At 41.2% G+C, this 13,941-nt stretch overlaps 1 protein-coding gene across 9 annotated transcripts in view; it reads right to left on the bottom strand.

The window, feature by feature from the left end:
- Window positions 1–13,941, bottom strand: part of rbfox3a (RNA binding fox-1 homolog 3a) — a 562,538-nt gene that overhangs the window by 115,932 nt on the left and 432,665 nt on the right. For 8 of the 9 annotated variants that reach the window (XM_017419378.3, XM_017419373.3, XM_025006644.2 and 5 more), the window contains one exon: window positions 13,745–13,854. In XM_017419378.3, the coding sequence (XP_017274867.1) occupies window positions 13,745–13,854 (110 nt within the window). Of the gene's footprint in view, window positions 1–4,062; window positions 4,677–13,744; window positions 13,855–13,941 lie in introns of those variants that run through there. The other variant, XM_017419380.3, reaches the window with a different exon arrangement.

The following is a 13,941-nucleotide window of genomic DNA, read 5'->3' as shown; positions in this document are numbered from 1 at the left end:
ATAGAAATGTCTCGAGTTATTACAGCAGTCAGGTAAAGTGTGCAGCAACGTGGTCCTGTAATGGGGGTGGAGAGCCGGCCAGCAGCAGCAGCTAATGAAGGCGTCTCAAGGAGTACTAAAGAGTCTACGTGACACTACTCCTGATTCCCTCGTCTGAGAACACAGATCAATTAAAACATTAACAAACGATCGCAAGCACTTCATCTTGCAATATGAAACCAGCGGCCCGCACTCACTGCCCCGCCGTCCAGAATGGCTGATCAGCTCTGCTTCTTTATGCTCTTCGTCATGAATTCCAACATCCTCTGCCAGAGAGGCTGCAAACCTCTCTGAGGCTTTATTCTGCCTCAACACAGCTCAATGCAGCACATATATGGAGCGTGAAATAAAACCACATATGAATTCTTCAGGCTCGTTGTAAAATACTGTAATGCACCACAGATGACCCAATCACAACAGCTTTGACTGAGTGTCTCCCTCCACCCTCCACTAGTGGCCACAGCTTCATTGTAAGACACCACTTCTAGACATCTGTTATATTTTTCTCTAATAAATAAAAACAAAAGCATTAATGCGGGCAAAACACATCATGTGAGCACCCTGCAGCACAACTGAGTGCGTTGGTTGGGGAAGTCTAACGTAAAGCATTGCTCCATGCCACGCCGTATATATCCAGTCTCCCCATTACCACCATCTCTACTCGACAGCAAGGGCCCTGCACTGCTAAATTATTCATCACACTGAGGGGAGGACAGAAGCATGCATGGTTTCTCCACTCCATGCCTCTTCCCTTTTTCTCTCTGTCTCTAATTCAAAGGAACAGCCGGGTGGAGAGAATGATATACAGGCCATCTTTCCATCACTGTGTGGCCATTGCAGGAGATGTCGCCTCTACTTCCTCCAATTACCTCAGTGGAGTTGAAGCTGAGTTTTTAGGTTGTGGCAGGCCAGACGGTCGCTGGATTGTCCGCCGCGCATATGTGGAGGGGGGAAAGGTGGGTGGCACCCAGGGGTCCCATGCATAACCTGGGACGTCTTTGTATACACATTCATCTATATCAGTGGGCAACAGGGAAATGTAAGCCAAAGGTAATTGCCCTGGATAAGAACATCTGCTTGGTGAATAAATATTCTAATGAGGGGAGCTTGCAGGTTCCCCAGACTGATGCACGGCTGACAGGCCTCCTGAGGGACCACAGGTAATGCTCACCACCTGCAGTTCAAACGGAAGGCAGTCACACCTTCCTCTTGGAGCTAAACGCTGGCCGACTCACACACACATACACACACACACTCGCACACACTTGTACACTGTGGTTACCAGATGTTGTACAGCAAATTGCTCATTGGTCTCTTCTGTCTTCCAACCAGATAAAATATCTATAATACTGCATAAATATGCCTTCTTAGTTTCAAAGTTGTCCGTTTGTTTAACTTTAGATGTTTGTCATTACTTCCAGTGAATTCTGCTCTAAAAAAATAAATAATAAAAATTCTAACTGTGTGTAGTCAAAAAGCTTTTTATTAAAAAACAAAACAAAAAAGAAAACTTACAATAATGAAGCTTTCTTCAGTTTACTCTCATATTAACATTATAATAACTGAAATTGCACAATGCAAACTTGGGTTTGTTGGTCTGTGGCGTAATCCTGATGACTCACTTGTCGGCAAATTTTCATTTAGAGTAACTCTTAGTCATTTATTATCCTAACTACAAAATGACATCCTTTCGAATTGTATAATAAATGTAAGTCTTTGGTTCTTGACCTATACAACAAAAAATGCATTTGGAGTGAGTTTTTTTTTTTTTGCTTATTCTATTTGATATACGGCATAATTGCCGATCATACAATGTGTGTACTGTACAAACTAACGTCAACATGATCTATTGTTTGTCTTTTTTTGGATTAAAAAAATAAAAATGAAAGGACAGAGTAAGACTCCACTGAGCGAGGCATCTAATGTACTTTTGGTCCACCATCGAAACACTGAGTCGAGTGTAGCAGCATTCTTTAGAAATCTTCATCCCATCTTCTTTGACAAGTTTTTAGGAAAATACAGTAGTTTTTAAATTTTTTTTTTACTATTCAACGGCAGTCTACGTGACTTTTTTCAAGTAAAACATTGCACATTTGCTGTCACAGTGGACTGAAAAAGCAGCACATTCTTAAAGGTATATCCTGACACTAATAGCAGCAGAATGACAGCTGTGTTTTTGCTGTTGTTGTAGAAATATTAATCTTGTTTTCTATGTTGCACAATCGATGATCACGAACACCTTTGGCTTGCATAATCACTCACAATTCAGTCTCGTAATTCAAAGTAAAAATGATTTAGATGAAATAGATTGTGAGGTACGTATTGAAATAAATTATTGTAAGTGAACAGAGCAAGAGTTTTTAGTATTGCTCTAATGGCTCCACCAATAAACATATGCAAACAATCACACATGCTCCTGCACTAATGCAATGAGAATAAACTCACTCCAGCATGTGAGGCCTGGTGTTACATTGATGAGGCTGCAGGGCTGTAAACTGTCAGTATCCCTGCTTCATTCCACTCAGCCCACATCTGTGTGTGGTCATCACTTTGATTGGCTGGAGGGGGAATTTGTCATGAAACTGGAGGTGGAGAAAGGTGAGTTACATCCTAGAAGTACACCTTCAAAGAGGCCAGAAGACAGTGATGAGCCTCTCTCAATAAGCAACGACACCCAGGAGACAAACCGAGGCGAACGCTTTGAGTATCAAAAAGGCCTCCGATGGAGCGAGGCCTCTCAAGCAGGCAACACTACACACTGGATTATTTTCCTTTAGTTATGACGTGATTTGGAAACCATACACTTCCCTGTCACTTTCAGTTTTTTCAGAAACAAAAAGCAAAGTTTACAAATGGTCCAAATATGAGGTTATCTCTTTACTTTAGAGGAACTTTGGCCCTGAAACATCCTCTTTACCTAGAAATCTGAGCTTCAAATCAATAACTAGTTCTGTTTCATTCATGGCATGCATAGCATACTTTTGTTATTCATGCTTTGTTTTTCACTTCCAAGTACAAGAAATTGGTTCAGGTATAAAGTTATTTATAATGGATTCATCCACGTGAAATAACTCACACCTCCCTTTCCAAAAAAAAAAAAGATGCTTTCTCCCCAGAAATCTGAACTCACGATCAATAGCTACACACACACACAGAGTCTGCAGGAGACACATCTATAACTGCATTACAACTCAGGCTGTTTACAGTGGCAACGCTAGAAATATTCATTTACGTTTTGTTTCCGTGAAGGTATGAAATCAAAGTTAGCAAAACAGCGGAGAATTAAAATATGATCTGCAGTGTGCAATTGTGAGAGATGAAATAGAAAGAGTGCAACTGCAAAAGCAGCAAGCACTGGGCGGGTATTGTTGTGGTGAGAATACAAACCACAGAGGAGACAAAACCAATCTGACTAATCACACATGATCTCAAAGAGAATTAATCAGCAGCTCTGGTTAACAATCTGTAATCATCCTCATTCTGTGCTTAATGCCGTTTAATTTATGAAATTCTGCCTGACTTGGATATAAGGGCAACAAAAACAACAACATCTGAAGCCCACAGCAGATGAGGAGATCATAATGTGTCCCTGAAAGACCCAGAGCAGCTCCTTCCAGAGGGATACATGTTCATCGGCCGACGTACAGCAAGCCCGGTACTTTGACTGTCAGTCCAAGTTGAATTACAGTACTTGTGAAGGTATTAGTGTTGGTAATAATCACACTTCAACATCCTCTTCCATTTAAAGGTTGAATAAGTCCGTAAGACACGTAAACACAGGCCTCGTCCCCCTGCATCATCCAGCATCAATAAAACACATGGAGGTGGAAAAACCATCAGCTCTGCTCATGCATCAGGGAGGCACGGCGCCACAGTCAAACTCATCGCGTTTGTGATATATTTAAAATAATAAAATATATTTATTAAAGGGCTAAAACACGCTCTGAAACATACGTCACACCTATCATGTATACCAAGTCCCTGCCCACGTTCAGCATCCCCACTTCGTGGACCAGTACTCACCCAAAAATACATCATCATGTTGGAAGCAGGGCAGGTGTGGGCAGGCGGGCGCAGGAGAGTGGGGCCAAGCACTGGGACCAGTCCAGCCAGTGTGGGTTTCACAAGGAGTCCGAGGGTTTGGACAGAGAGCTTTACTGGTCCCTGTTCCACAGAGGCAGCCCTCCTTCTCAACTCTTCAAAGGGGCTTGACTTGAGGTTTAGGTTCACTCCCTTCTTCGTCCTTTTTTTGCTTCTTTCTCTGCAAGCAGCTTGTTCTTCAGTTAATTGTTAAAAGCCCCCTTTCTTTCTCTTCTTCCTCTTCTGAGCCAACACGAAAAAGAGGGGGAGAAAGCAGACGGGAGAAAGGAAAGAGAGCTGGGGAGGTGTTGTAACCTCTTTTTTCTTTTGACACTCTTCCACTCCACTTGCCTCTCCACACCACTCACTTCGAGACTCTCCCTCCCTCCCTCTCTCACTCTCTCTCTCCCCCCTGTGCCGTCTCTTATTGGTGAATGTGAAATCAGTCGGTACGGCGCCGAGGCTCAACTAGAGCAGCAGGAGCAGCAGCCTGCGCTTGACAGCTGCCTCCAGCGTTCCTCCACCGGAGCTGTGTTGCTCTGCATAGAGGAGTGCGCCGAACAATCCGGGATCCTGCAGACGGTACTGTAAAATTCAGCGTCCCGGGGAGGAGGGGGGAGACGGTGGGGTGAGGGACGATGAGGAAGGGGGGAGGCAGGAAGCTGGTGGTGGAAAGCTCTGCAGGGAGGTGGGGAGAATGGTGATAGTGGAGGACTAACAGATTGCTCCTCTTTCTTCTTCATGCTGTCTTTGACTGAGGCGAGTTGCATTGAAGTTGTGGCAGTTTTAGTTCGTTGAAGAGAAGAAGGCAAAGCTGAAGGAGAACCAGAGGAAGAAAAAAAACAAAAACTGAGGGGATCTCAGAAAACCTAAAAGAGTGGCACAGACATCTGGGAGGCAGAGCCTATTTTCCACTTGTTTTCCACTTTTAGATGCTGAGCTTCATCGCATGTGCTCCTTAGCATTTTCTTTTCTTTTTTTTTTTTTTTTTTTTTTTTTTTTTTTTTTAGTGCAACCTGATGGGTTAGTGACCAGGAGCGCTTTTGGTTGAGCAAACCTTTTTCCAGGTGATGTGTTGTGGCAGATCAGAGGCCAGATGAAGTTGGTGTGAAATACCTTTGTGTGCCAAGCTATATTACATTACATGCTTTAGTGTGTTTTCCATCTGGCGGCTATAAAGACGGGGAGGCGGGTGGGGGGGAGTATAGGAGGCGGGAGCCTTGGCTATCTTCTAGACAGCACTGTAACAATGAGCCTGCCTCAGCAATTTTCAAAACATATCATCAATACACGACTGGGAGCACGCGCTTTTAAATATTAACCCTGTGGCAACCGGGGCAGGCTGTGGGGAGCTCAAGCGGTTTTGCGGCATCCTCCGGTGCAGGATCATCCAATAAAAGACATCCTGGGGGATGAGCTAATTTGCTGTAGGATCCTAAAGAACATTTGCCTGCTATAGAGAACGTTGCTGTAATGAACAGAGCAGATATATTCAGGTTATGTTACCCATCAGTAATTGCCACATAAGGAGGCAGAGTTGGATTTGCAGCTGGCTTTGAGCAAACTGATACACAAGGGGCCTCATTCATACGGTGTAACTGTCATCTTAAATTTATCACCCATTTTATTTTTCCTCCTTCCTCAGAAAAACACAACCAAATGGTAAAATATGAAATGGCAGTTAAGGAAATGCAACCAGTAATTTTGCAGAATTTCTCATGTTTCAGAACAATAGTTTACCTTAGAGGTACATTTTAACCGTGTAATCATAAAAATGCTTCTCTGTGTAGCTTTCACATTACAGTCCTGTCTCTCTGCTGTTTTATACACACACACAATTTCTTATTGGTGGCTCAATGTGCTCATACAAGCCTTCCAGATCCTTATACATGTCCACCACAACACCATGGATTTACATTTGCAATCACAGAGTGGATAACCTCCCTACTCCTCCATCAATCTCTGATGGGAAATAAAAATGAAATGCACTTCTCAGGCAACTCAGATTAAAGATCACGCTTTTATCAAATACTGAAGTCTATTTCAAGCCCTACTCATAAATAACTGAGGGGAGAGACGGAGGGTAACAAGAAGGGTGGAGACTAAAAAAAAATGAGGGAGAGACCAGCAGTGGTGGTGTGGGTGTAGACAGAAAGCGTCATGGTCCGGAGCTGACAAGAAAATAAAAGTCAAAGGGCATTTATGTATCAAATGATCCAGGAATGTCCTATAATGACAAAGTTGAAGAAGTTTTGGAAAGGGTTGTGGTAATCAGATGAAGACTTGATCCCCCTTGCTTCCTGTCACCCATCTGAGTTGCACTTTTCCCGCGCTTGACACTACTTACCAGGGATGTGAGTGGCTTTCCCAAGCATTTAGATTTCCCACCATAGTCTAGACACTCCCAGGAGGTTCTGCCATCCATTATAAAGATGGAGCTTTCAAAGAGAAGAGGAAGTGAAGGCCTCACAGAGAGTGCGTTCTGCCTGAAATGTCCGTCTGAGCCCGATCCTTACTGACTCCATATCTGTTGGCTGAATATTTTATGATGGTCTCACCTCTTTTCTGAAGTGTGCTGCTACTTACGGAGCAACTTCTGTCAAACTACACTCAGATCTTATCATTAGAAAGACTCGAGAGGAGACAATGAGCAGCACCTCCTCTGAAGTTCTCACTCCCTGTGGAGCCCTGGGCAGTGGTTATGGCAGGTTCGGCCTTTTGTCCTCATTCATCAAACTCTCTGCGCTGCTCGGCCTGTTCTCAGCTGGTCGGAGCCCCAGTGAGTCAGCTGAAACACGCAGAGGGATGCAACTCCATCCCGAGTCTCCCAGGTTGGCTTTCTCAAATCACATACTTCACTTTATGGAGTGGCCTGTTTTAACAGCTGGGTGAAGAGGATGTGAAGCTTTCCTTGTTTTATCTCTTTATGCTTCTTCATCAGCTCTACGGGTAGTTTTTGATGTTATACATCACATCAGGACAAACGCAGTGTGGTTCCACAACCATTTCCACCTCAGTTTCTTCCCTTTTTAAAATTTCAGTAATCTTTTTTTAATACTTTGTGTTTTTAGTGCTCAGGGTTTGAAAGATCAGATATTACCTTAAGACCTTGTCATTCCACCATGACCAAGGTGTTCCAGTAGCCAAAAAGGACGAATCACACACTGACTTCAGAAAGGGGTTTCTTTTTTTGTTTTTGTTTTTCACAACTGTAATATTTATTTATTTATATTTATTTCACCAGCTAGATCTCATTGAGATTAAAAATCTCTTTTCCAAGACGGACCTTTCCAAGAATGGCAGCAGAATTTTCTCCTTTTGGCTTCAAAAAAGGTGGTCAGATCAGAAGGTAAACGAAGTACCAGTGATATTTTGCCACCCCAGATTTGCACCAGTCAGGATGTAGCACAGAAGAGACAGAAAAAAAGTGAAATCTGTGAACAACTTGACAAAGAAGTGGGAGAACTAGAAAACCTAATCAAAAAAGCAAATTATCAGTTTTTGATTCTCTGCAGTTACATTTCAGAGTACCAATAAAAACACCCACACCTGAGCATATTGCCTGATTTTTTTGTGAATGCAAATGAAACTTGCCTCCTTCTTAAAGCTCTGTTGAGAAGTGTTGAAATATAAGGAGCAGATTGAAAGTTTCTTCTATTGACAAACTTAACGAAACTTTATAGTACCCCAGACCTCAGGATAAATGCAGGAACCCCAGGTCTAAATGAAGGCCATTAGACTATTTTATTCAATTTTTCTTTTTGAGAATAATATTTTTTATCACTTAAGTGAAGATAGTTGCTTTATTGACCCAACTTAAGGTCCCTCCATTTGGCATCACACCTTTTTGGAGGCTTTACATAACTGTAGGGGCTTCACAAAACAATGACTGCATTAGTTCCTCTGGCATGGGCAGCTTACACATCTGGAAAGCCTCCACCAGTGCTGAAAAGTATATACAAGTTTTGGAATATCATCTGCTCCCATCTTGGAAAAAAATCCAGCAAACAGAGCCCAGAACTGTTGAACAACCAGTTGCCTACATCAGACAAGAATGGGACAACATTCCCCAACCAAAGGTCCAGCAGCTGGTCTCCTCAGTTCCTACAGACTGTTGTTAGAGAAAAGACCGTTGGGCATGACAGAGTAGTGGTTAGCACTGTTGCTTCACAGCAAGAAGGTCAAAGGCTCAAGCCCCAGACTGGACCTTAGGTCTTTCTTTGTGGACTTTGCATGTTCTCCTTGTGTTTATGGTTTTTTTCTGGGTAATCCAGTTTCCTCCCACAATCCAAAAACATGCATGTTTACGCTGCCTTCAGGCTCAGGTCTCCCCTGAAAAATAGATATGTGATCTCAATGAGATTTGTCTGGTTAAAAAAAAAGATAACAGGATGCTTCTCAGAGGGAAACATGGTCCTGTTGAGTCTTTTCTGAGACATGTTTCTACCATAAAATTCTAAATTGGCACAATTTCCAAGTTTCAACATTTGATACGTTTACTATACTCCAATGTAAATAAAAAATATGGGTTCATGAGATCATTGCATTTGTTTTTAATTTAATTTTACAAAATATTCCTGCTTTATCAGAATTAGGGTTGTATATACACAAAAAGAAATAAGACTAAAAATGTTTGTATCAAAATAAAAGTTATACTTAGAGTGACAGGAAGTTGCACCAGCTGTAGCATGTGCTGGATTTGGAATTAAACATGGGAGATTTAAAAATTCAGTTTGAATTGGTGGTAGGTAACATCTGAGCTAAGACAGAAAATAAATTAGATGATACCACTGAGGCATCCTGACAGGCTATAACTACTCATAGAATAAAATAAAAAAACATATATCTTAAAAGAAAAAAAACACGGTGTTACTTAATTCTGAATCTCAGCTTTTTGACACAGGCTGTATGTTTAGCCTTGAAAATGGTAATGTTTTGCTTCTTTCCCTAGAAGATATCATTAAACATCATTTGTAGGCATACATTACACTATACGCAGCAAATCGCCCATCTGGTAATTTTGGAACTCACTGACTGAAAGACAATAAATTCATTGTATGCCTTTGCACATAAAGAATCCCACTGAAGTAATGCCTCCGTGTAGACATACAAAAAGTACAATAACCATAGCTGTGTGCTCAGACTGTATGTAGTGTTAATAATGCAGTGTTTACATCTTGGCATTGAGCAGTCAGAACTGGCCTAGGGGTACAAACTGGCAGGCCTGTGCAGTAATTAGGGGCTGTGTGTTGGGGATGTGAAGGCTTGCAGCATGTCATGCTGATACCACTGCTGGGCAGGCCTGGTGTGTCAGAGGCAGGAGAGCTGCACGAGGCCACACCTTTCTGTCGCAGCAAGAAGTCACTTTAACCAGCTCTCCCGCAGACTGAGAGCTCGGTCGTTACTCAGCAGCAGGAGCGAGTAGGCAGAGGATGTTAACACCATGACAGTGGGCAATAGCTGTCGACACAACGTGAGGAACACATGTGGTCTTTGTATTCATGCATACATTCATAGTTAGACTTGCTTGCATATTGACAGAAATGTGCCATACCAATAGCCTTAAAAAAAACCCACATAATTAACTTTTAATGTTTTTGTCTCAAGTTTATCCTAATTTTTAAGACCTTGTTTGTTTGTGCTAATTATGGATATTTTTGTATTTGCACATTCATCATTATGTTGGATTCCTGCTGCTCTGCAGCCATTACTGTAGAAGTTCTAATAACCAAGATGACTTTAGATCCAAATAGCTAAATCTCAGCAGCATCACAAGTCTTTTCCTTCATTTGTTTTTTGTTTTCATAGTGAACCTCTGAAATACTGATGCAAGTATAAAAATGCCTTCTGAATGTTTTAGCTTGACTGCTTTATGACTATGAGAAAATGGGGTGTGATTTTTATGCAAAATGCATAATTCATGAAAAAAAGTTTAAAGACACACCAGCAATTTAGTACTGAGTTCCAATAAAGTTGGGTGACTTGCAAAAGACAGATTAACGAGAGAGTAGTTAAACCTAAAGCAATGAGAAATCTTAGCTCTACTCCTTAGTATCAGGGAAGGTCCAGGAACTTCAAATCCTACGACATGTTCTGAAGAGCCCATGCAGTGCTGCCATGATGGACAACAAAATACAGTTGATTGTGTACAGCTATGTGCATTTAGCATAAGGTCACCACACACAGTTATTCAAGTACATCATCTCTTTGTAATGGAGATGGAGTTCTGAGGTTTGAGAATGGACTATGAGTCACAGACACACAGCACTTTACGCTAAACCTCCAGCTCAACACCAAATCGTCTAAAGACCTCAGACTGGGACACTGAGACCTCCCACTTTAGGATGGAAGCGATCAGGGACACACGGAGGTGCTTGGTGGGTAGCCGGGCCCAGACTATAGTCCGATTAAGGTATAGCAAGCAGGAAGTGACACAAATTACCAGGAGACCCTTGTTAATGTCTGAAATGTGGTTTAAGGAGCATGTTGTCCCCAGCAAAATGTTTATATTGTTTTATATTTATTTATGAAAAAAGACAAACATGACTGAAAAAAGTGACAATTTGAATTTACAAAGAATCATGCTTCATGACTGTTATTTATGCTGTCCCATTTGCTAGTTGGCTCTCATTTAGTGACATTGTCGCTACTCTGCCGTAGGTTATCAGTCAACTGTTCCTATCAATCCCATTCAAAGTCTCAGATGCTCTGACGATGACCTGAGGTTAAGCTGTGCCTTCTCATGCGCCTGGTTAGGGTTAGAACTGTCACAATCCACTCAGAATTCAGGCAGCAGAGCAACCCGCATTAAAAAGGCAATTCATTGTTGGACAAGAGACAGAAAGACAAGTTACACAGGGGACAGATACCAGTAGACAGGAGGACAAGCAGCTGGGAACCTGATACTATGTTAGCAACCTTGCTACTACCTATTTACATCCTCTAGATTGCTTGCTGCTCATAATTGCTGCTTCTGTGCATCTGGTTCAAAAGTAAATAATAAAACTCCAAGAGCGCAAAATATCTTATTTGATACAATGAAAAAAATTAGAAAAATAAAATAAAACTCAGTGGTTGTGAACTCTGATATACTGTATATATAATATAAAACGTTCAAAGCAACACTAATTTGAAACATTTGATACTTGAGATAATGATGGCCTCCAAAAAACAACCTGTGATAAGACAAGCAGATAAAAACCTTGGAAATGGATTACATCACATCATATGTAGCTGTGTCTTCACTTAGAGCGTTTAATCCAGACCCACATCTTATTTGAACTTTCTTTTTTTAGATCTGTTGCTGTAAAACAACCAGAACAGATGATCTCTTGTTGTCTGGGTTCTGTTTGACTATTGTTCCTTTGGGGCAGGAAATGCATCCCCTAGTCCAAATTTGAAGTTGGTAAAAGACTATTTTCATTTGCAATCTCTTGTCACAAAATTGTGCTCTTACACATTACACAGGCACCTGAGTGCAGGTATTTAAGCTTTTGATCATTTCTACATCCTTGTCTTATATCATGAGTCTTAGACGTCATTCACATGGAAATGTTGCCTTTCCAAAATAATCTTTTTTCTTCATAAACATGACATTGTTTATAGAAATGTTTTCATCCACATGGAAACACAGAAAATGACACAAACAATGCAGTAACTATGCCAGGCCTGTATGTGACACTGTAACGATGCCACAAAATTACACTAGAGTAAAGTCGACGTCGAGCAGATGCCCCATACTGTAATCATAAGTAGATAAAGCAAAGGATGGAGAATACAAGAGCAAAAATGGAACCCTTTTTATGTACTGAAAACAAAGAGAAACTCCTCTGAGTCACATTAAACTACTGTTGATTGAGAGTCCTGCTGGTTCTAATAAGCGGCCATAATGGATGTTTCAGGCCCAATATCCAGGAGGAGATGGAGGTAAGAGTTTTTTCACATTGTTCAAAGAGTTCAGGGTAAATAATTAATACACAAGTGTCAGTCTTTTAAAACCGTTTTAAAAGACTGTTTTTTTTAAATGTATACTTGATGTATAATTTTGATCTTTTTCTGCAACATTTGCTTTAGTGTTGTTGACAGTTCAATAAAGTGATTAAAAACCTTTCTGGCCTTAGATTATTTGGTGTCTTATTAAGCATTTTCTCTGCTCTGCTCTATTCAAGGCACTGTTATTGTTTATCAGCCTTGTCTGCTTATTGAAGTAATACAGGATACGACGGCTTTGCTGTAGTTAAGAAACTGGCATCTGCAACACAAATGCAAGCATGTAATCTGTCATGTTTGTGGTTGTAGGTTAGGTTAGAGGTGAGTCTATGATATTATTGTTTTTAAAAGGTTGTGTGTCTGCACAGGAACACAATTTTGGCATTTAGGTTTTTTCTTACTCTGGAAGCAAGTTCCAAAATGATTCCAACATGTTGTTTCTGTGTGGTTCCAAGGTTGCAACAATAAAACAAACAAACAAACAAAAAAAACACTTGCTTATCCATGAAACACTGTTCCTGTGTGGACAGGGCCTTCTGCTGCAGATTAATGGCACCTGAGTGGATTCTTACCAACACCAACTGTGTATATGGAGGGTCTTAACTTTTCAAATTTGAGCTGCAACTTTATGACAGATTTTTTTTTTTAAATTTAACTGATATTTGACTAAAATTAGAGTTAAATTTTCTGGAGTCATTACTTGTTTATTGAGCTAAAATAATACAGAAACGTCAGTATCTTAGAGAATGTTGAGCCAACAGTAAAACAGTGAGGAGAGATATTTGGAAACTTTGCCCCACATGCTGCACAAGCAAACCCAACTGCAATCTAAGCAGCCTCTTGCATCTCTGTGTGACATTAATTGATAATCAAACAAGCCTTCACATCAGACATTTATGAGATCAGCTGAATTATCTATTTAATGTAACCCAATTATATGCAGCCCTTGTGCACCAATCAACACTAATTCCTGACTCGTAAATGACAGCTACATTGACAGATTGAATCAATAATAAACATTGATAAAAACTTGCAAACCCGCTTAGAAAGATGGTAATTAACAGGAAGAAAAAGGGCTGAGCTGGATTTTATTTTTTCTTTGGGAAAATTGCTCAGTAATTCTCATGGTTTATGCTGTTCACCAGAATCCCCTCGGTGCTGCAGCAGCTCACATTCCACCAGCCGTAAGTGCGAGTGTAAAACAAACCTACAGTTTTCCTTTAACAATCAGTCGTAGACATTTATCATTAATTCTTAACGCAAGCTTCAACTGCTCCACTTCTTCATTAAAACCTTGTAATTTTTTAACTAAATGTCCTGAATTATTCAGCTGGGGCTTTTCAGTGCCGCCTGCATTCAATCGGCAAAGAAAAGGATCATCGTTACGCCTCAAATAAGAAGGGAAGAAAGCCCGTTGAGTACATGAAATGCTAAATCTACAGCAGAGGTCGGGCTGTCGCATCCTCTACACACAGGCCAGCTTTCACTGACATGTCAACAGAACAACCCTCAAAAACAGCCCATTACAGGCTTTGGGGAATACCACACCTGTTGCCTGTTGGATTCAGGAATATGGCGTGAAAATCTTCTGACAAAACGGAGGTAAGTGCACACAGAGGGAGCCAGCTGCTCTTACCAGTCTTGTGAAGAGGGGCACTCCCAAATGCCAGAGGTGATCGTTCAGCAGTCCGCTGTACACCACGTTCCCGAAGACAGCAATGCTTCCTGACTTACACAACGTGTTTCCTGCAGGGACACAAAGAAACACAAGCAGGCATCATTGAAATGGACAAGAAGCAGCAAGGGGCAACTGCTTGCACTCCAGTGACAAAA

This window comes from Kryptolebias marmoratus, linkage group LG12, assembly GCF_001649575.2.
Source record: "Kryptolebias marmoratus isolate JLee-2015 linkage group LG12, ASM164957v2, whole genome shotgun sequence".
NCBI classification, from domain to species: domain Eukaryota; kingdom Metazoa; phylum Chordata; class Actinopteri; order Cyprinodontiformes; family Rivulidae; genus Kryptolebias; species Kryptolebias marmoratus.
The sequence above is the reverse complement of the archived record's forward strand: the minus strand, read 5'-3'. Positions and strand labels throughout refer to the sequence as shown.